General features: G+C 35.0%; 2 protein-coding genes across 7 annotated transcripts in view; one reads left to right on the forward strand and one right to left on the reverse strand.

The window, feature by feature from the left end:
* Positions 1-6414: 6414 nt before the first annotated feature.
* Positions 6415-24828, forward strand: part of LOC149542939 (tobamovirus multiplication protein 3-like) — a 51379-nt gene continuing 32965 nt past the window's right edge. The window contains exon 1 of one of the 2 annotated variants that reach the window (XM_089797875.1): positions 6415-6845. In XM_089797875.1, coding sequence (XP_089654001.1) covers positions 6711-6845 — 135 coding nt within the window. In that variant the 5' untranslated portion in view covers positions 6415-6710. Of the gene's footprint in view, positions 6846-6950; positions 6993-24828 lie in introns of those variants that run through there. The other variant, XM_089797876.1, reaches the window with a different exon arrangement.
* The window catches only part of LOC149542940 (uncharacterized), a 60666-nt gene continuing 48542 nt past the window's right edge, over positions 12705-24828 (reverse strand). For 2 of the 5 annotated variants that reach the window (XR_016355560.1, XR_016355558.1), the window contains 3 exons: positions 22336-22967; positions 21147-21994; positions 19972-21026 (listed from right to left, as the gene is read on the reverse strand). Coding sequence is in view for 2 of the 5 variants with exons in the window: in XM_089797877.1 (XP_089654003.1) it covers positions 13115-13747 (633 nt within the window). In the remaining 3 variants the exon portion in view is untranslated. The other 3 variants (XM_089797878.1, XR_016355562.1, XM_089797877.1) reach the window with 3 other exon arrangements.

Genomic DNA, 24828 nt, shown 5'->3' on the forward strand with positions numbered 1-24828 from the left:
TCCTATATGATAATAGGATTGGGAGTTCATGTACCTTGTACTACTACATTCACGTTGATAACCATAGTGTTACGTCTTTTGACAACCTCTAGCTCTCTTTGATGAATTGTCCATTATCATGTGAAAACTTGATGTGATCCATCTTTTCTCACTCAATTTGTTGTGAATTCTCCTTTGTAGATCAGCACAAACTAGAGTCTTTGACACTTTGAAAACCTTCTTGACGATGTTCGGATGTACACTCGAAACAACTTTCCATTAGCACCTTTAACTCCTTTTTTTTTTTGAAGTAAAGTGCTTGGCGCATGGGAATGCATGTAAATGGAGATTGCCAATTTTCAAAAAGTGACTTAGGCTTTCAAGATGTCACTGTATGAAAAATGGATTACATGTAAATGTAACATGTAATGGAAGGTGGAGGGTGAAATGAGATGCAAGTGTGAGTGAAAGATACGCTTTACAGGCATATGCAGATGAAGGCTAAGATGGAAAGCATGGAAAGATACAGAAACATGTATTTGCTCATGGAGGTGTGAATGCATATGAAAAGGAGACAATGACATCTTTTCGACTTTTCAAAGAGTGACTTTTAGTCAAAATTGGACTTTTTAGATGTAATTACACGTAAGACATTTTGTGTAATTGTGTCATGCGAATGAAAGCGAAAAATGAGATGAATGAAAACATAAGTGGAAAATGAGATTACATGCATGTGTAAATGGAAAATTAGGTGAAAAACATGTAATCACATTTGTCAGATGAGATGTGAGATGTAATGACATGGAAATGGAAACACTTTCGCATGTAATGAAGGAAAAACAAGTTTTTGGGAAAAAACTTGCAACTTCTCCAAATGGAGAAAAATTGGCAAATAAAAACACAAAACCAAAACAAAAGAAAAACAACATACCTTTGAAAACAACTCAAAACATGCCAAGATGTAATGCACTCCAAAGATGAAATTCGAATTTGGAACTTGGGGAAAAACCAAAAACATCAAAATGAAGGAGAAATTCATATTTTAAAGGAAAAATGCACATTCTAAGGCACAGATTCTTACAAATGGCATCCATTCAATGATTTCATGCATAAAATTAGCAAAGATAAGCATGAATTAAAATGCATGAAATAAGAGGTCCACTTAAATGAAGATTAAGTGCCAAAAATGAAGGAGAAAGAGCTAAAATAGCAAGTTTTATAGTCTTAAGACCAATTCTCCCTTAAATCTGAATTTTCAAACAACCTTTTGACTTTTTTCGCACTTGCATGTAATGGACATTCAATGGTTGGATTTGACATGAAAGTGCCAAATAAATGGTCTCCAAAACCAATATCATGCATTTAAAACTCAAAAACAATCCCTTTTGATCAAATGTATGGGTTGAAAATGCAATTTTTTGAATTTTTTGAACAAAAAATGACTTTTTTATTCAAAAATATGGGTCATTTTTGCAAAAACGTGGCAAAAAACTGCATGTTTTTGAGTTATTTTTGGCTTGTGAATGCAAAAACAACTTCCCCAAATGGATATACATGGATCCAAATACAAAAAAGTTGCTTTAAAACACATAAAAGTGGATTAAAACTCCAATTTTCTAGGCATTCTAAGCAAAAACGTGTTTCTCTAAGCAAAAATGATTTGGTGTTTTAACACCAAAATAATGATCACAATGTAATGGAATCAACAAATAAGGTCAAAACGATTTGATTCCAAACAAAAACATGTTCCAAATTTGAAGATTTATGGAGTTTTTGTGCAAAACTGTGCCCTAGCTTGGGAGTTTTGAACACACTTTTGGGTGCAATAAATTGATTTTTGATGAGGGCAAAATGATCACCTCTCCAAAATGTTTTGAATGCAACTGATTTCATCTAAATCCATGGAGAAAATCAAAAGTTATAAGAAAAATCAGAAGTTTTTGGAACAAGAACATGTTTTCTTCACATAATAGGACATTTTTATGTTCATTACATATTTTAAAACATGTAATAAGACAAAATTAGACCTTTTAGAGTCCAATGCATCTTTTAAAATATGTCTTTGATCATAATCTCACTTTTTGAAGCCCATTACATATTTTAAAATGTGCAAGTCTCCAAAATCTCACTTTTTGGAGTCACTTACATGTTTTATAAACATCTTTCACCTTTTTGATGCACAAGCATAAAAACTCAACTTTTTATGTCATTGCATCAAAAAGGTCCACTTTTACAAGCATTTGATGTAATGGCATGAAAAAGGTCTTCAAAATGAGTTTTTATATGCATTAGCATGAAAAGTTTCCACTTTTCATAGATTTTTACATGCATGTGCACATAAAATGTCCACTTTTAGGCTTTTAAGTTATGCATTTCACTTATTTTTATAAAAATGTCAACAATATAGGTCAAAAATAACATTTATGCTTCATATTAATCAATTTAATACATAAACATGATATTAAAGTGACATTTATATAAGTATTTGATTTAAAAGGCAGGGGCCCTAGCTTGGTTGGCTAAATATTTCCTGTTGCAAGGGGTTGGTCACGGGTTCTAGTCTCCCCCGTCCCTGTGGCACCAGTGGGCATGTCATGCCAGTGCTATCGGTCATGTTAAAAAGTTTACTTGGCACACTACAGTTTATAGGGGGGGTTGTGCTGCACTCGATTCCTACAGTCTAATTAAAAAAAAAAAAAGTATTTGATTTAAAAATAAAAAAATTAAAATGTAACTATATAGTTCTATAGTCACTTTAAGTGAAAAGTTAAAAAGTAACTCAACTTAAAATTATAAAATAAAGTGCACTATAGTCACTTTAAGTTATAAATTTAAATGAAAAGTAACTTCAAAACATAACAAAAAGTGAGTAAAATGTTATATTTTCAAAAAGTGAACGTCAAAATGAAAATACAACATCATATTTTTAATTTTTGCTCTTGCACCTAAAATGTCCACTTTTGAGGCACTAAAATGACCATATCTCTTGACTGACAACACCGATTGACCTCTAGGTTAGACCGAATCGAAGGGGAAAATGAAAGGCATGACATGAGAAAAATTGTCATGTCCCCTTACTATCATGTACTGTTAAAGAGATAAGTGAGACCTTAAAGGATATCCATAAGATCTTGGACAAAGATAAAGTCACTCCAAGGAATTATAAGTGTACTAGTTAGGACTCATCATGAGAAGAGACAATGCTTAACATGGAGCATAGAAGTACTATAATACATCCAAGATAAGTTTTTCTTTTCCTTGAATTATTCTTAGTTTTTTGTAATATAATTTTCTAATATATGTCATTCTAATCTCGAGATAAAAATTTGGTTGCAGGATCATCAAAGTCGATATCAACATAACACACAATCTCTCATATTGAAGATGTGAATTGCTTGAGGACAAGCAATTTTGGGCAGGGTGGACTATCATGTCCCCTATTTTTCCAATAAAATTTAAGAATATAATGAGTCAAAAGAGATAATAATTAAATTGATATGAAATTATAGATATGATATTTAAACATAATAATATATTATTATAATTATAACTATAGTGATTGAATAATGATAATTAAATAATATAATAAACAAGTAATAATTATTAATAAACTAATGATACAAATAATAAATTATTATTTGACAATTATAAGATAATCTTAAATGAACATCTTTATAAGATTATAATTAATGAATGAATAAATATAATAAAAATGAAATAAATTATATATACAAGTTATATAGTAATATTATAGAATGATTAATATAAACTAAACCTCTAAGTAACAAAACCTTAACAAAGATTCTAACATAAAAAAACTATTTTTTCACAAACAATGTTGCATATAAAACATCAACTTAATAAAGTGATAAGGCGCGATATAAAATAAACCTAATTATGTTTAGCATCAACAAGTCTACAGTTATCTCAAATGAATAGTTGCAAGTTAATGGGCACGATAACTTTGTAAAACGAATGCATGTGTTCCATTCATCCACGCAGGTATAAGGCAGCAATCAATATGTCTTCTTAAGCCATGAAAGGAAAAACTACGTTTAGGGGGAGGATTTTGGAACAGATAAGAAGGAATACATAGAAGAGGATACATTTAAATATATGCAAAAAAGTTGAAGGATTGGAAAATCGTGGACACCAAACAACACCAAGCGTAGACTCAAACCCACGAAACCAAGGAAATCTATCAACCCCAAAGAAAGGTATAAACAAAAACAACTACACTACTCATTGCCGCATATATAAGGAGGAGGATGGCATGATCAGAGCACAATAAGAAAGAAGAAGGAAACAGTAATATGATTGATTACATTGGACAGGCGGCAATATTAGTTGGGCAACGATACAGTCAGGTCACTCTCGACAATCCATACAAGCCGTAGATATCACAACAACAAACCAGTCATCGTGAATAACAAGCAAGGAAGGAGTGCGGTTATACTGTGCAAATTGCCATCGTATTGGCCATAATCAAGAAGCTTTGTAATCTTCGAAAGTTGCTAAGGAGAGTTGGAGACATTAGTGAAATTGAGACATCACAGTTATTTAATTCAATAGCGAGGGAAGGGAATTGCAATAGCATTGAAGTCAATAGAAACATAGATCACATTGAATATAAAAGGAGACAAGGAAGAGCTGAAACATTTCACAGGTGGTGGTAATAATTACCAAAACTCATACAGAATTAGTATTCAAGTATTTGCCGGGGACTATAACAATATTATTGAATACACATTTAAATTGGATAAGTCCCATCACTTGAACCAGATCACCATCTTTATCACATACATAGAATCCCACCTTTGCACAACAACATTGTAGTTTCATGCATTATTATTATCAATGTCTAAAGAAGATTAAATTATATAACTCTAGCAATTTGTAAAGGTAATATTGGTCATTATCAATACAAGCGTACATACCTAATCATCTTATACGTACTCTCCATATCAAAGGTAAAAAAACAACGCGATTGGGAAAGTGGTATCTGGAAATTTAAGTTTTAAAAGGGATCATCCAGATTGTCCTTAATTTTCGCATTAGTCGAGACATAGGGACATTACAAAAACCAAAGGACTAAAAACAAACAAACACAAACTCAAAAGCAAAAAACAGACTTTGAAGGCTTCAAAAATCAAGCAAAGGCTCGACAAAAAGAAAAATAAAAAAGACTTGATGAAGGCCTTCAATAAAAAGATTCATTGTATCAATTGGCACCGATTGGTTGATCAATACTAACCAATTAAATAATGAAATAAACTCAGAGAAATGCGAAATTAATTTGAAAAAGTTTCGTACTGTTACCTACATTTTGTGGTGACAAAATGTAGGACAACATTAAGACATAAGAAAGGCATTAAAAACCTTAACCATCTCGGTCGGGAAGCCCCAAAACCCCCACCATGCTAGGAAAGAGGGGGAATCAAAGGATAACAAGGAAAAATGATATTTTGCCTATACAAGCATCCAACAACAAGGAAAACTAAGATACCTAGAATTTAAAAGGGACTCAATCCCTAATGAGCTCCTTTAAATAACTGCATCAGATTGACCACATATCAATCCTCAGTCAAGAATTTGGAGAGTTCCTTATAATCACCTTCATCATGAGCATCTTTGACCATCATCTTCTTCTACAATTAAAAAAACAGTTGAAGATGTTACACGTGAAGAATTAAAAAAACTACAATTTTTTCTTTAAAGCTCCAACAACATTTAAGAAACAACACTCTCATTTATACGACTTGATTATCAAAAACATACATTGAAGTCAACAAGGTAAACTTCAAGAAATCCCCCTCCAGAAAAATATATAAATTATTGGTGAATCTTTCATTATTTTTATTAGCGAATCTCTCAGATTGTTTTATTTTAAATATTATTTACATTGGTGATTATTTTGAAATCATAGAAAATATTGGTGAATTTTAATAATAATAGGAAGTTCGCTAATTGTCATGAAATATTGCAAATCAAAATTGAACATTTTTTATCTCATGAAAATTATAAGGATAATTACATTATATTTTAAATCAATAGTGAAAACTAAATATTGGTAATATATCCCTAAAGTAACTAATAATTATGATAATTATTGGTGAATTAATTTTAATTTCTTTGATAATATATAATATTTAGGTGAATCAAATCTAATCATGTATCAAATATTGTGGCGAATTTTTGAATTTAAATTTTTTTCATAAAATAAATTATTGAATGATTTCAAATATTTTAGAATTAAAATTATTTAAAATGTGGCAATTTAGATTACACTAAATCTTAAATTATTAGCCAAATTACAAAAAAAATTTAAAATTCACAAAATAAAAAATATTCACCACTAAAAAACACCCTAGCACTCGAGAGATATTATCCCTATCTTTTCTATTTAGCCTCCATACCAAAAACAAATTTTGTTCTTGGAGTGGGACTACAAGAGGGGTTGTTCCGGTAGTTTGTTAAAAAGAGTGAAAGGGGCGTGGGTAAAAGAGGGAGAGCGTTAAAATGAGAGAAATGGACACATGGAAAAAACCGAAGGGGAACTCCAAGTGTAATTCATACCGGGGTGCCGGTTTTATATGCAAAATCAATTATGCTGTGGGCAAATAAAATCAATTGCGCGGTGGGCGGCTGAGTCGAGGGCTTGAAATTGATAATTCAGAAGAAATTGGAGAAAAACATATTCCCCTAATTTAAGATCAGAATTTACCAGGATTATGCAGATGGAGATTGACATATTAAAATCTTTTGCATTCGATTGGTGGGATGATGTAAATACCTCTACTGATTGGCAGAATCGGGTTTTCTACACGCTTGCAGGACTTTATGGATTTGTTGCTGCTCTGGCTCTTGTAAGTTGTTTCTTAAATCTCACAGGAGATAAGCGACTGCAGCTGCCCTTTCGATTTCCCCTTTGTCTGCACACATGCAGTTTTTTCTAATGCTATCTGTTGATGCTACTTGCATCCAAAATGATTGTTCGTCAACTGCGAATTCATGTATCTAATCTTGCAAATCCCAATTTCTTGTTCTGTTCAACCCCAACGTTATGCAATGTTCCTTTCTTCGATTTATTGAGTTACAAAGTAGTATTTGAACTGTGGGTATTTCTTAAATTGTTTTGGATTTGTGTAGACGATGTAACTTCATTTTCGAAACTCCAATATTGTTTTCGGCTAGTCCTCACAAATTGATGACTTAAGGTCATTCATTGCTATTGATCCGATACATGAATTTGTGCTTTTCCGCGGCCTCTATGGATTTGATTGCTTGCTGTACGTGCGTGATCATTTATTTTCTCTAGTTTGCCGAGTTCTTTGGTGCTTCATGTGGAATCTCTCTTCCTCTTAATTGACTAATTTTTATAATTTGCTTTTAGATTTCCTCCAAACATTGTCTATTATATGGCAAGATCCTGTACTCTCATGTGGGACACGATGATACATCTGTTGTACTTTTATGCTTGATTGACTAGAACATTTAAAAGATAATGATAACTAGTAATAGTTGTACTCTCTTTGGATATATGCATATACATGTTAAATTGGTAGCGTTGGGGCTGTCTTCTTTATTAGATGCGATTTTGTTCTTTTTCAGCGAGGCAGAGCTCTTTTCTTCAATTTCCGTCCTTGCAGCGGCCACTACCATGTCTTCTCGAATCGGTTCTACAGGAAAAACTCTTGTTTTATCTATTTTTGTGTCGGGACAAATTTTTCAATCCTCGTCTACTAAAAATCTATATTGGCCCAAAGATGGATGCAATCATAATCAATAACATTTCGAGCTGACTCCTGTTGGGTGTGTGAAGCCCAACAACCTTTTATTATGTTTATTCCTTTTTTATTATCTTTTCCCTCCGACGTATGTCTCTTCAATTCTATGAGACACTATAAATTTTAGTGATTGGATATGGTTATTCATTCGTTTGCTTGCTGAAGCAAACAGTTGTGATGTACAAACAAACACAAAAGTTAATAAGAGATTTCCCCTGATCATGGACATGGGCAAATTGGTGAACTGCTATCATTGTGTCACTGCATGCCTCTGTATTTTTTTTCCTTTATTCTTGTTGTTCTGTATTTTCATTTGCACTTTCAGATTATCTTCACAATTGGTATCAGAGCAAGGTAGAGTTGCTGGGCTCGATTCTGGTAGTTGAAATTCCAAAGACATGGAAGAATTGAAGGTGAAAAAATTCTTTGGACAGAATTTCGGTTTATGGAAAGTATGGAAAAACAAAGAAGCCCTTTTTGAATGAAAGATGAAGATTGAGAAACACTTGACGATAAAGTGATGGCAACCATTTTTCTCTTGCTGTCTGAAAACATTCTCTTCAATGTTGCTAATGAAACTTTAACTAAAGTTGTTTAGGACAAGCTTAAAGTCATTTATGAAATGACATCAACAACAAACAAAGTCTTCATCATGAAGAAACTCTACAAACTCAAGATGAAGGAAGTAATTGCTATGTCTAATTATATCAATTAATCGAATACTTTAATAAGTCAAGCCAATTCTGTTGGCATTACTTAAGACGATGAGAACAAAGTTGTTCTCTTGTTATAATCCTTACCAAATAGTTGGGATGGTGTGGTAACAACGTTAAGAACTTCGGTTTCGGGTAAGAATAAGTTGGTTATGATGACGTGGTAGCTACTCTCCTCAGCAAGGACAGGAGGAGAAAGAATCAAGAATCCTTATCCAGTGAAGCTTTAACTGTGGTAAGTACTGAGAATAGAGGAAGGAGCCACAATAGAATCGTCATAGGAGATTTAAATCAGCAAGGAGATTGAAGTCAAGAGGGAGAAATGGTGATTGCTGGTTTTGTGGAAAAACTGGCCATGTCAAGAAGGATTGTAGAAACTACAAGAGTACAAGAAAGAGTGCGGGACACCAAAGAAAATACAACCCATAACAAGGATGATAGCGTCTTGATATTATTGACAAGTGTGACTACTTCAGACTCTTGGTTCTTGGATTCTGGCGCTTCATTATATGCCTTCCCATGTACAAAATACTTCACAAACTATCAAGAAGGTAAGTTTGGAGAGGCATATTTAGAAGACAATAAAGCATGTGAAATTATTGGTAAAGGTTATGTTTTGTTGTCATTAAAAGAAGGCCATAAATGATACACGTCATGCTCCAAATTAATGAGGAATCTGATTCAGGAAGTTAGCTCTACATGCAAAGTTTTCTCACTACGCTAACCGACACATGGAAAGTCACCAAAGGTATTGTGATAGTTGCCAAGGGAGACAAAATTGGTAGTTTGTATATTATTGAAAACATTGGTGAAGTGGGAGCTGCCATGTCAGTTGCGGACAACAACTCCAAACTATGGCATCAAAGATTCAGTCACATTACAAGAAAGACCTTGATGTTATGCACAAGAGGGAACAACTACTTGGGCTCAAATTCATTGATTTGCAATTTTGTCAACATTGTCTTTATGGAGAGTAGAGGCAAGTCAACTTCTTGAAGTCTGAACATGAAAAGAAGAGCACACCATTAGCGCTGGTCTATTTTGATGTGCTCGGTCCTAGTGAGGTAACCTCCACAGGAGGAGTAAGTTATTTTGTCACTGATTGCACAAGAAAAGTATGGATATATATGCTTCATATAAAGCCTAAAGTATTCAGTAAGTTTTTAAGTTGAAAGCATTAGCTGAAAATCAAATTGGTCATAGGATCAAATGTTTGCAAACCGATAAAGGTGGTGAATTTTGCTCTTTAGAATTTGATTCCTTTTGCGCAGATAATGGATTTTGTAGAATTAAAATTGTTCCTTTTACACTTCAAGAAAATGGAGCAGCCAAGAGGATGAATAGAATAATTCTTGAGAGAGCCTGATGTATGATTTGTAATGCTGGATTGGGCAAAGAATTTTGGGCTGAGGCATGCAATACAATAGTTTATGTCATCAACCAGAGCCCTTTGTCTTGGTTGGATTTCAGTATCCTAGAAGAAGAATGGTTGGGAAGAAGAATCTCATATTCTCACATTTGGGCATTTGGATGTGAAGCCTTTGTACATGTCCCAAAGGAAAAGAGGACAAAGTTGGATTTTGAATCTTAGATTGGTATCTTTAGGGGTTTTGGCGAAGATCAGTATGGTTTTCGAATTCAGGATCCGGTGGCAAAGAATATTGTAAGAAGTAGAGATGTTGTCTTTAACGAGAAGGTATTTCTAGCCTTTCAACCTCAAGAGGAAAATCTAGTATAGGAATATGTTCCCTTTTCAATTTTTGAAAACAACTCTACACAAAGGATGTCTGCACATATCCCCATGTTCACAAACCACAATTGAAGTTGAAAACAATTAACACAGTTTTTATCACAATGAGGACAAACAAGGACCATTTTTTACCCAACACAACGATGAAGTGATCTCTGCCTCTCAAAATTGGGACCTCAACACACCACAATCCCTTCTTCTTGACAGCGAGCAACTTTCAAACCATGTCTTTGTGATGCACGAAGAACATTACCTACCTTTAGTGAATAGAACATTGCCCATACATAACAATATGATTGGCATCGAAGGCATTTTTCCAACAAAAAAATAGCAAAGAGTGAATATTGTTTGATGTGTGTGATTCCATGTTGGACAATATATGATGTCCTGCAACATGGACATGCGACAACCTTCGTTCCACTTGTTCCAAAAGAACTTGGCAGCAGATGATGGTGTGGATGGAGTCAAATGATCCCAGGTCCGCGCTTCCCAACATGGCACAAAGTTTGCGGTCAATAATTTTGCAGCACTTCAAACAGGGTATCCTTAGAGTTCTCGAATACATGCATGCATAGCTAAACACAGTTACATTCGAACATGAGTAAATATTTCCATGCGGTCGAGTGTCGATGCCTATCAACGAACTATGGTTTGTGGTAATTGTTGGACTTCTGGCGTGGATAAACTCAAACAAATGAACACAACCAAACAACATGGCATGGAGCTAGATGGGAGTATGGTGTACCCCACACACAAGCCAATAGTTGTAAATGATGAGGTTAGATCTAATCAGAGCCTATTAGATGCTTAATACTTGTAAGTTGTTCTTGTTCAAGACCACAATTCAACTCCACATCAATCACAAAATGAAGTCAATTGTAGAAGATAGGAATTTTGAAGTCCTAAGTTGTCCGTAATGAGTTCCTACCTTTCCCGACTTTGTTGCTAAGCATCATCATCTTGAACACAAAATAGAGAGCTTAGAATCTCAATTAAGGAGGTCTACAAGGCAGAGAAGGCTTCCTGCCAAATTTTCTAATTATGAACTTTTGTATTTAGAAGGAGCAGAGCTAGAAGTGTTACTCTTTGATCAAGTTGAACTAGGAAGCTTTAAAGATGCTTGTAAAGCATTTGATTCTCATAAGTGGGAGGCAACTATTCAAGAAGAAATGGACTCATAGATGGCAAATAACACTTGGGATTTGGTTCCATTGCCACCAAATTAGAGTGCCTTGAAAAATTGATTGAGTTTTTGATTACAAAAGATATAAAGGCAGTCTGTTTGTAAAAGGCTTTGATCAACAAAAGGGAATTGATTTTACTGAAATCTTCCCACCTGTAGTCAAAATGACTACCATTCATGCCATTCTTGGTTTAGTAGTTGTTCACAATCTTGAACTTGAACAATTGGATGTTAAAATGACCTTCCTTCATGGTGGTTTAAATGAAGAGATTTATATGATGCAGCCCAAGGGTTTTGTAAAACATGGACAAGAACATTTATATTGCAGGTTGAAGAGGAGCTTATATGGGCTCAAGCAAGGCCCGAGGCAATGGTACCTCAAGTTTGATAGCTTCATGACTGAAAATAATTTCGTCTATTGTGAATCTAATCGGTGTGTGTTTTACAAGAAATTATCTAATGCCACTTTTGTCCTTCTCTTATTTTATGTTGATGATATGTTAGTTAAAGTGAAGAGATTTCCATATCCCATGTGATTATGCAGTTTTTGGATTAGTTATGTTAGTTATCAGCTCTTCCATGAAGTTGACTTGTGAATTAAAAAAAAAAATTGTCACAAAGGTTTGCAATGAAGGACTTAGGGGCAGCAAGACACATACTTGGTATGACCATTATCCACGATAGGCGGAAGAATGAGATCAAGCTATATTAGAAACATTATATTCTCAATTTTGGAAAGATTTGGCATTGCAGATGCCAAACCGGGCAGCACTCCTCTTGCGGATCACTTTCATCTATCTTTAGCTAAGTTGCGAGTTTGGATTTTGGTTCAGATGCAGGTTCAACATTTGGGTTCAAAATTCGATCAAAAAGTTTTTAGGCTGGGTTCGGGTTTGTTTTGGGTTCGTCCGTAAAAGTTAAAAAAAAATTAAATTATATATATATATATATATATATATATATATATATATATATATATATATATATATATATATATATATATATATGCTGCAGCATACCAGTTCATACACCACTATGCTAATCTAAAGCAATATAGCAAATTCAACCACCACATATATTAATGATTTGTTTGAATGACATGACAAAATGTCAAAATATACCACCATATGAATGTTTCAGTTCAAAACTTTAGTCTCTAAAACAACAATGTCAACATTACTAATCAGTAATCAGTAATTAGTCATAGACTCATATGTGATCAAATATCAATGTATCATCAAAAATCATTAAAGAATTCATCATCATTAGGCAGTTGCTGATTAGAAGCACAATTCGTGCCACTAGTGTCAGCAGTCTCAACCATAGTTTTAGTTGTAGCCTTAGGATCAACTCCATCAATACTATGTATCTCAGAATCACCATCGTCAATCACAAGTGCATCAAAGTGGACTTCCAACTGCGCGGCCTTTGGTTTGACATCCCATTGTTTTGCCTCCCCCTTTTTGTACGTATTCTCTTTGTGAGTTGTGAGCCACAAGTTTGAATGCACAAACACCAAGTTATCTTTCTTGGAGTTTAGTTGGTTGTGTTTTGTCGAGTGGATGAAGGAGTACATTCTCCAATTCCTCTTAGATGATGATGGACTAGCAACCTATCAAGATTTGCAAATTTACCAACAAGAAACTAGAAATTAGAGTTTTGAATATTTACCAACAAGAAACTAGTAATTAGAATCTTAAGATTAAAAAACTAACCTGTGAAACTTATTTGATGGCAGTGGGCTGCAAGTGTTGGTATTTTTGTCCATGGAAGTACCACTATTTGCATCAGCATTGTTCTTGTCTTCAAGAGCCTCAATACCACAATCATCGGTGCTCGCAAAACTCATAAATTCAAACCTCATTGCAAACCGTAGGTGCTCAGGAAAGAGTCTTTGAAGGGCTGCCTTGTACCCTTGAGCAACTTCAAGATCTCTGTATGGGGGAAGTCTAGTGGTACTCCCCTTGAGGATTGATTGGCTATAGAACCTGGGGCTCAATGCAAAGGGAAGCAGATGTGAAGGGGTAGTCATTTTGTTCCATCTTTCTAGCATGATTCCCTGTAGCTCCTTGAAGAACATTTCATCGGGATCTTGCTCTTTGTCATTTATGATATTTCTAATAACCTCAATCATGGAGTCAATGCCATCATATACCTCACACAAGCAAAGCCTATCCATGTTAGTGTATCGAATCGTGCTCAATATAGGTTCGGTGATTTTTAAAAGGTACTCAACACAATCCCACCAAGATTCATTTAGTATCAATCCCCATATGGCAGCTGCCTTGGCACTACTAGATTGCCTCCATATGCTCCAATTAGCGCTAGTTACCATTCTAGTCAATGCATCTTTAACCTTGATAAGGCGCCTCAAAACAATAGTGTTGGAGGCAAAGCAAGTCTCAACAATCTATTTTAAAATCAAAATAGTAATAGATTAAAAATTTGAAAACATAGAAAGTTTACTAAAGTGGCTAGATTTATAAAACATGTTTAGATTTTAAACAATTCAACTTACCTTCAAGAGCTCCAATTACAAGAATTGTTTGAATATGACTTGCGTCATATGGTGGTTCGTGACAAGCATTTGGATCTCTTGCACCTCTTCATACATTTTTTTATCCACTCAACCTTAGTGCCAATTTTTTGTAGCATTAGGTTGAGTTAGTGCACCACACAAGGTGCCCAAAAAATGTGTTCATACCGCTCCTCAACCAATAAGCCGACAACCCTACAATTCTTCGCATTGTCGGTTATTACTTGAACAACATTATGAGGGCCAACTTGCTCGATGGCTTGGATGAGAATGTTTGCAATGAAAGGACCATCCTTTACCTCTCCTTCACAATCCACAGCTTTTAGAAACATTGCACCTCTTGTAGACACTGCAAGAACATTCACCAAAGGACGGTTCCATCCATTCGATACTATTGTCACACCTGTTTCAACTCATGAATCCTTGATGGGCAACATGGCATTCTCTACATGGGCTACCTCATCATCCAATAAAGTGGTGCGTACCTTCTCATATCCAGGGTCCTTGAAGCCATTTGGAGCCTCATTAATTGCCCTCACGATGAATTGCCAACACGGTGAGCGAACAACATTAAATGACAATCTATTTGCATAAACACATCTGGCTATGGCTTGATCAGCAATGTCTCTAGCTTCATTTTGGAATGATGATTCCAAGGGTCCCACTATTTTACTTACAATATGTTGTTGAGGAGGACGCAAGAATAGATGACTCTCTACAGGTGGTTCACTAGGAGTGGTAGTTCAAGACACAGATGATGTTTTTCCTTTCTTTAGAGGCCTACCACTTTCCAATGGATGTGAAGAATTTGCCCTCCCAGTAGCTTCCTTTGCTTGCTTTTGTTCTTGAACATATTTGTTTACGATGTGATTTGGAAGAAATGTTCTAGGTAGCACTCCGTTTATTCTTGGCTTCCCGGTGCAAAATTTGGTGCTTTTTTGAGGAATAAAGCACAAATGTGCTTTTATTGTACTGGAAGAGCTACTAAATTCGTCCTTGTAGTGGCTACAAATACATACATAACCTCCTCCACCCAGCATTGGTCGAATCATTTGCACATGTTTCCAAAGTGGGAACTTTTGTCAATTTTGAAGTGGGGGTTATTGGCTACATAAGCACTTGTAGCCATGATAGGATATATAAATAAACAAAACAAATTACAACAATAAGAAAAGATTGAAGAAAATAAGCCAAAACAAACAAACTTTCAGACTTTTTTCAGTGATAGACTCATACGCAGCAGATCAAAACGCATCTTTTATCAATAATTATTAATCACAAATTAAATTTTAATGTGCTTTTGTTTTGATTGTGATTCATGAATATTAAATACTAATAGTCTAATAGAAATTTCAAATAAATTTAAAAAACTAATAGAAATACATTAAAAAAATTTAAAAACTACTAAAAAAACTAACAAAAATGCCTCACATACACAAGCGTTTGAATGCTTGCAAAGAGCATTGGTGGTCGTATAGCTGGTGATTGTATTGCAATCTTCCTGCCGATGTTTGAAGCTTGTTGGTGTTTGAAGGTTGTTGGACCACTTGTGCAAGCAGAATCAGAGCCTCCTGCAAGAAGAACTAGAGCCTCGTGCAAGTAGAAACTCCCACAAACAGAGAGATAATCACATCAGCAACAATCGCTCCAGCCAAAACGATGCCAAAACGAAGCCAAATGAACCCTACTGTAGTCGCAAAATGATTAAAACAAAGCCAAAATAGCGGCCACGTAATTTAAAACGAATGCATTTAGGTCGAAAGAAGAAAAAACACTTTATTAAAATGTTGACAAGTCAACATTATTTTGGCATTTTTCAAATTCTCTTTGAAGTCAATGACATTCCTCTCGGGTCCGTTTTTTTGCTTCCAATGTCGATTGAAATTTGCCTAAAGTCGACCAGGGTTTGAAAATTCGAATCCATAGGGAATTTGACAATTAAACCTCAAATTTGAAACAAATTCGATTTGCATATGAATTTGCCTGAATTGAATGTCGAATTCTAGGGATTTGGAGCGAATATGGTAACTTAGATTTTTAGCCATGTGTCCCAAGACACAAGAAGAACAAATGCAAATGAAGGGCATTCCATTTTCTTCAATAGTAGGCAGACTTATGTATGCTATGGTATGCACTCGTGTGGATGACCATGGAATGGGAGTAGTGAGCAGATTTATGAGTAATCCAAGTAAACAACATTGAGATGCAGTCAAATGGATCTTAAGGTATCTCAAAGGTACTTCTGATTTTGTGTTGTGTTTTGGTGGCAAGAATGCATTATTAATAGGATTTACTGATTTTGCTGTGGCTGGAAACTTAGAAAATAGAAGATCTAGTACTGGTTATGCATTACATTTGTTGGAGCAATCATCAATTGGGCATCAAGATTGCAACAGGTGGTCTCAATTTGTTCAACTAAAGTTGAATATAATGCTCTCAATGAAGGGGCAAAAGAGATGATTTGGTTGAAGTGTTTATTTGGTGATTTTGATTGTCCTCAACAAGGTTCCGTTTTGTTCTGTGATAGCAAAAGTGCTACTGACTTAGCAAAGAATACTATTTTTCATAGTTGTACTAAACACATTAAGTGTGTTTCCATTTCATTTGAAGCACACTTTAGGAGGGAAACCTTCAAGTGGTGAAGATTAACACCAAAGAGAATCTAATTGATGCACTTACAAAGGTTGTTCCACAGGACAAGTTAGAGTTCTACCAAGCTTCTCTTAGCATTGTAAAGAAATAAAAGTAGGGGTAAAGTAGGGGAGTCTCTAGCATTGCAGTAGTTGGACTTTTACATTATCTTCACAATTTCAACATTTGGGCTTGGCATCACTCGACTTGTAGTGTACTTTTGAACTTGGGTGCACTGTGTGTTGTGCCATTTCATTTAAACTCTATAATGTACCATGTAATTGAATGCAAGCTGATCCAATGTCATTGATGTCATTCTTTAGATTCTAGATACACCTCTTTGATAGAATTTGAGGGATTGCTGCAATTCTCTCTGAATGGTTCCAATTCTATTCTTAAATATTGCTTTGGAAGTATTGACCAAACTCCTTTTAATGATTATTAAAAAGTTCGAAATAGTGAGTGACCAACATGAGATTTGCTATTGTTACATATATAAAGACCACCAATATCACATACGTAGACTGTATAAATCATAGTTCAGCTTATTGTTATCGACAACTTATTGCCAAGGGACAAAAAGAAAGCAAATATTAGAGATAAGTCGAGCACTTCGTGGGAAAATATTGTGAACTTAAAAAATTGCTTAAATTTAACTAGAAATTCATTTGTTTTGCAAAATTCAATAAGGAGATACATCTAATGAGTAACCAAACAAACTGATCTAGGTATACATAAATACAAGTAGGATACAAAATCGCCTCCTCATGTGGAATGCTGTTGGCTTGTAGCCATAGTCTGAACTCTAAAGTGAAATAATCAAATTGTCTGTGTAAAACTATAAGCAAATACAAGTGTCAAGTACAATATCAAAAAAGGCTACATCTTCCTCTTCCCCTTCGTAACAGGTCTAGGTAAAAACTACTAGAGTGGGAGGGAGTCTATCCCTAAAAGACTGTTGTGGTTGTGGCTGGACCTCCATCCTAGATGTAGATGATGTTGACACTAGCAATGCCTCTTCATCATCTATATCCTCCTCACTCTTAGCACCCTCATCCTCCTCATTGTCATCCAATTCCAGTGCGAATCCACCCTCCTCCATAGCCCCTCCCTCCAAATCACATATCTCATTGTTTGTGAACAATGAAGGCTGCTCTTGTGATGTGTAGTCACAATAGTGATCTATGTCATCCAAATCAAGTGGACCAATTGCTGGTAACTCTTCCTTTCTTATGCACAACTTAAGGTTATAATGCATATAAACAAGGTCATTGAGGCATCTCTGTGCTAGCTTGTTCCTCTTTTTCATGTGAATGACCTCGAATAAACTCTAGTTACACTCACAACTTGATGAGCTACATGGCTGAAATAAGATGCGAAGGGAAACTTTTTGCAGATTTCAAACATTTCAACCCCAATTTCGCCACCAAACATCTGCAAGATCAATAGTAAAGAGTTAGAAAACATAGTTTAATAACTTATTTTTTATCTACTTATCACGAATGCGAAGACATCAAAAATCCAAATATTGTACCAGGGGTTTGAGTGTTCCTTCCTCTTCTTGCCATGGCTGAGGAGAATAGCTTTCTTGTTACATTCTAATACACTTCCATCTCGACCACAATGAGGTCTCTCACCTCAACATCGAGTATTGTCTTCTGCATGCAATCAATGAAGCCTTCCATGACCTCTCCATTGGGACCCCCATAGGATGGAGTGAAGTGATAACAAGGGTTGAGGAAGTACCCCACTACATGGATGGGTTGGTGTAGCTGATTGTTCCACCTCCTATCAATAATTTCCCATATGGGGTCGAATTTGAAGTTGTCCCCTCGGTAGTAATTTTTTACAGCCTCTTTGGCCCTATCCATGGCCTCATAAAGATACCCCATTGGAGCTTTCTCCTCATATACTAAGCGAAAAGCTTTAACCAAGGACTTAGTCACCTACAATTGAAAAGTTGAAAAAGATTATCATTAATCTGAGACTAGAGTTAGAAATTAATAATGAAAGACAAAATTAAATATTCAACTTTTGAAGCTTACAAGTTACCTTCACAATTTCTACATCGCCATCAAAAAAGTGGCTGTCAAAGATGATGTATGGAACACTTTGTCCATTATACATCTTTGAATGGTTTGAGTTTAGCTATTGTGGACTCACAGACAATTGCTTCAAAGGATTCAAAGAACTAACAACCTAAGTTGTCGATTCGGGTTCGGGGACGGGATCGGGTTCGGGGTTCGGTTCGTGGGTTCGGGCAATTTTTTTTTTCCCCATTTGGGTTCGTGGGTGGGTTCGTGAGTATATATATATATATATGCAATCAATGAAGCCTTCCATGAGTATATATATATATATATATATACATATACATATATGCAATCAATGAAGCCTTCCATGACCTCTCCATTGGGATCCCCATAGGATGGAGTGAAGTGATAACAAGGGTTGAGGAAGTACCCCACTACATGGATGGGTTGGTGTAGCTGATTGTTCCACCTCCTATCAATAATTTCCCATATGGGGTCGAATTTGAAGTTGTCCTCTCGGTAGTAATTTTTTACAGCCTCTTTGGCCCTATCCATGGCCTCATAAAGATACCCCATTGGAGCTTTCTCCTCATATACCAAGCGGAAAGCTTTAACCAAGGACTTAGTCACCTACAATTGAAAAGTTGAAAAAGATTATCATTAATCTGAGACTAGAGTTAGAAATTAATAATGAAAGACAAAATTAAATATTCAACTTTTGAAGCTTACAAGTTACCTTAACAATTTCTACATCGCCATCAAAAAAGTGGCTGTCAAAGATGATGTATGGAACACTTTGTCGATTATACATCTTTGAATGGTTTGAGTTTAGCTATTGTGGACTCACAGACAATTGCTTCAAAGGATTCAAAGAACTAATAACCTAAGTTGCCGATTCGGGTTCGGGGACGGGTTCGGGTTCGGGGTTCGGTTCGTGGGTTCGGGCAATTTTTTTTTTTCCCCATTTGGGTTCGTGGGTGGGTTAGTGAGTATATATACATATATATATATATATATATATATATATATATATATATATATATATATATATATATATATATATATATATATATATATATATATATATATATATATATATAGACACATACACAAAAGAGAAACATGCATAGTTGCAAAACAAAATCATTTCACAATATGAACAATTTTTGCTTTATCATTGATTAATGCCAAATGCCAAAGGGTTTTGGGTCCCTTCAAAACATGATTTAACCTGAATCTAAAAACATTAAATACTCGCTCATTAATCTATCTTCATGATTGTAAAGAAAATTATACATTGAATTACTAAATTCCAAAACATAGACTAGTTCATCAAATAATACATTGAATTACTAAATTGCAAAACAAAGACTAGTTCATCAAATAATAAAGTTTGAAACATGATGATAGATGACAAGTGTTTAGTAGTTTATCAATAATCATAGTATCAAATGCCCTTCAAGGGTCAATTGGATCATCATAAAATGAGAGATCAATGGCTTCATCCCCAACTACAACTATATCTAGAGCTTCATCATTGGAACCCAAACTGGTTCCACTAGTCCCATATGCTGCTATATCATCGTCCTCCTCCTTGACATAAGGGATTAGATGAGTGAAATGTTTTTTATTAAGTTCCTTTGAGAGTTACAGAAGAAAACAATTTAAAAAACACACTCTTTAAAGTTGTTTTTAGCCCCAAGTTCGCTGTGGGTTCATTTGGGTTCACTCCAGCAAGGACCCAGATGAATCCATAATCAAAACTAAGGACCTTGTCTGGGCCCGTAGCGAACCCGGGGGCGAATCCGGACCCGTGCGGACCCGGACCCGAATCCGGGCAGTAGGGGACGAATCCAACAACTTAGCTAATAACACATTGCAAAGTTAAGAAAATCGTTGCAAACCTTGTGGCAGCAGATCTAACCAACTCCTTCCCATGGGTGAATCTTCTCATCAAGCAGAGAACCCAAGGGTGATCGTAGATGTATTTTGTTATCTTTCTTGCATCCTCTACAACCGTCTCACCCAATCCAATTTTCCTATGTCCTCCAAAAGAAGGTCAAGGGCATGCAAGGAGACCAATAAAGTGTGCTATACTTATCTTAGAGGATCCTATCCACTGCCACATGTTGCTGCATTGTCGGTTATTTTTTGCACTACATTAGCAATTCCCACCTCCACTACAACTTGCTCTAACATTAGAACCAAAGTTTCACTTGTCTTTATCTTGTTCGAGACATCCAAGGTATTCGAAAAGAGTACTTGATTCTTACAAGAAACAAAAAAAATTGACGATGGTACGGTTTCTTGCATCTGCCCATCCATTTGAATGTATGGTGCAGCTAGACTGTTTCCATTGTAATCTTTGATCATCAACCACATCTTTGGCCCTATAAAGAACATCTTTGAGCAACCTATAAGCACGAAATTAAGTTGACATTAAGTTTACAACTTTGATTAAAAAAACTTACATTGAACAAAAATAGTAAATTGTAAAACTGCAAAACATTTAAAAAGAAAATAAGTGAACTAACCTCCCACTCAAGTCTTTGGGAGTAGGCACCTTGTAGCCTTTTCCCACCACAATAATTCCTATCACAAAATTTAGCCAATAGGGACTAGCTGCAATATTGAATGGGATTTTGTTAAAAAACAAAAAATGGCACTTTGCTGATGCACATCATTGTTCCACCCAATACCCTCTAGTGATGGTTGTGCTCCAAGAGTAGTTTTGTGCATAAAAAAACCATCTATAGAAGATGTGTCGCAAGTGGTCTACTAGAACCAGCAGAAGTAGAAGCCATGGGAATGGTAGATTTGCTAATCTGTGGGCCATGCTGAGAGCCCACTATGCCCTCAAGTTCTTCTTCTTCCCCAAGGTTTTCTAGGACAAGTAGTCACAACCCACATTATTTTATTATGAAATGATCATTGTTTTAACAAAATCTAGATTCTAAACAAATGATGGTGATTGTCAAATAATAAATGATTCTTAAAAAGGAGATTGTGTGAGTCTTGAGATATCTTGTGATTCAGAAATGGCTGCCCTCATGGCCAATTCTGCCCTTTCCCTTTGTAACTTTTTCTCTTCTTGGGCACATAGCAATACTTTCATCTATCTCTTTATTTCAGCCGTGGTGTTCTCACAAACCCTTGTGTCACGCTTTATGATCCCTCCAAGGTTTTATTTCAAATGAGATATGCCTCCACTAACAACATATTCATAGTTTTTAGTCAGGTCCTTCAAAAGCATATTTCCATGCCTTGTTTCCAGCCCTTTTAGGGCATGTTCGTACATATCAGGATGAACATGCATCTATTGGGGCATTGACAGACCCAGTTGTAGAGACATCCGTATTTGCCGTTTTGATGAAGAATCAACCTACACGTCACGTACAAAATGAGGGCACAAATTTAGAAATTCAATAAAGAAATTTAGAAACAAACAAAGTTAGTTCAAAACTTTAAATTAGTTTAAACATAGCTGAACCTTTAAATAAAAACACAAAAAAAGTGTAAGGTTATAAATTTTTTAAGAAAAAGATGATTTTTTGAAGAAAACTATGAAAAATTTGCCAGATACTGGTGTTAGATCCTATCCATTACCTTCTAAAAGGAGTTAGAGTAGATTGGAAATGGTATGAGAGAGTTTGTGTAAACTTGGATTCAATTAATACAAGACAAAACAGTTTTAAAACAAAAGAGAGGATCTTGAGAACTTACTTGTGAATTCGAATTTGCTTGAAAATAATCTTTGAATCCGCTCCAAATCCACAACTAATTGATGTAGTGCTTGCAAGCGATGGTCTTTCTCATCCAAAAGCTTTCTGCCCTCTCAAAAGTCACTCTGCCAATTAAAAAAACAATTATGGGTGGTTGCTGGGCTGTCAACCAAAATACTGGCACGGGTGATATTTTCTCAGTTTCTGGCTTCCGCAATAAGTTCAAAAATAATCACCCGATATTTGGGCAATTATTAGGCGATAACTTCCCAATTTACCAGCGATATTTAGCCATGATCTCTCGACATAAATTTTTGCCTAGCTGAAGTTGCCGTGAACTCATGAGGTATTTTTCTTGTTTTTAAATTGATGTAACAATTTCCCTTGCTCATCTTCAAAGATACACTTGGGCTTCATTTATTCCTTTGAATGTGTGGGGTCACATTTCTCTATGTGTCTAGCATGCATTCTTGTTGTTGGATTTTGCAGCCAACTGCGATTTTGATTCATTTGGGTTTACCAAATTTTTGCGCTCATACATTGCAACTTATTTGTAGTAGATGATGCAAGTATGAGCTATGGGATCCCATCTCGAGTCCCTGATAACATTTCCCTTACAAAACTAGATCTGGCCTGTTTGAAGTTGATTGAACAAAATAATACATATCAATAAGAAATTTTGATTCAAGTTTTTTCTGATTTCTTTATTCAAATTGAGTTATAACATACATGCATTGGACAATAAAGTAAATCATAGTTATTGGTAAATGTGGCATTGAGAGAAAGATCAAACATATATTCTGTGTGGGATGTAAATTCTCGTTATGACGTTACATTATTCCATATTTTGTATCTTTTCAACATACAGTATGTACAAGAATCAAAGGGTAAGATGAAGTCAATACAATTAGCTTAGAGCTTTTTTGAGGTTGCATTCATACAGAAAGTGAACTGACATAACATTATCATATAGAAGGATGTTGTCTCATGAACTCAATATTTAAGAAAGCAACATCATTACAAGAAAGTGAATTAATACATAAATATTATGTGATACAGTTTGGCTTTCTTCTAGCCTTTTAAATTATATGCCTTATTAATCATATTTTGAGTAGCTAAAGGATACATGTATAAGTAAGAAAGAGATACTAGTAATCTATGATTCTATATCTTCTACTATAGCAAAGTGACATTTCAAGCCAAGAACTAAGTTCTAACAGTTGAACTATACTATTCTCTGACAACATATTTTCCAAAGATTTTACTTTAGTGTCCTTATAACTGGTCAGCACATTGTGTCCAGTCCACATCTCTTACTAGGAAATTGATGTAAAATGAGACGGGTTCTTCTATGTAATGTCAACTTTGGTCAAGGCTTCATCAATTATATCAAGAGACAATATTATTAGTACCTGAAACATTTAGTGACTAGATAACGATAGGTTGTATAAACCATAGCCCTCTTTAGGTGCTTGACAGCTATCAACAGTTTACAGTCACTGCTGTTGTTGCAGAAATAAGGTTTTATATTGTCAGCATATGCGACAATATTGGGGAGACATGAACATTTTTTAATGGCAAACCTCAAACCTAGAAATTTAGGTATTCACTATCACAGTCATTTTCACTTTCTATCAATTTTTTTTTATGTTCATTAACTTTAAATGATCAGGATGGGGTAAAAGATATTATCAGCGTCTTCCATAATCTCACATTGGCTGTACACTTGTGCCTCAGGCAACTGTGAAAACAAAATACATGCACACACAGTTTTTGAAATCAATCTCCAAATTTCAAATAAGTGGAGGGCAATCCCTGAAATGAGTGTCTCTTGGGTTCTATAATTCTGTGTACCTGATTGTCATATAATAAAAATGAAAAAATAAAATGTAAAAAGATAAAAATGTGTAGGTAATATTAAAGAACAGAATCAATTTGATATATCATATTTCAGGACCTTGAATATTTTGAATTATTGATAAATGGTAATGTTTTGTTATTTTTTTGTGTGCTTCATTCAAATAACATTGTTAATTGTTCTATATAACATCTTTTTTGTAAATTCCGTCCAAGATACTATATGTGTGGTATTCTCAAACACAATACAAGATACAACCCATTATTCAAGAGACCATTCAACCACCATATTGCTTTTAATAAAGCCTACACAATAGGGACATCTATCAAATTCTTGCATATTAGTTACAAAGTATATCACATTGTCTATACCAGGGTTTGATACAATTTGATATCGATCTCACACATAACTCATCAAATATATTCTCGGTGTCTCAGTCAAATTCATATGGTCAAACATGTCATTATTATACAATTGGCATCACAACAAAAGTTCATGCTTCTAGGACAATTGTTAAATAGTTTACAATCTTTCAAAGTCTTTTTGTCTTGATGCTTTGGATATATTTTATCAAATGTTTTTCAGTTTGACAAACAATAGAATAGAAAGCCACTTTCATGGTGTGCCCAAGTGGCC

This window comes from Cupressus sempervirens, chromosome 8 (genome assembly GCF_028749045.1).
Source record: "Cupressus sempervirens isolate cs-2001-9-10 chromosome 8, ASM2874904v1, whole genome shotgun sequence".
Classification (NCBI taxonomy): Eukaryota; Viridiplantae; Streptophyta; class Pinopsida; order Cupressales; family Cupressaceae; genus Cupressus; species Cupressus sempervirens.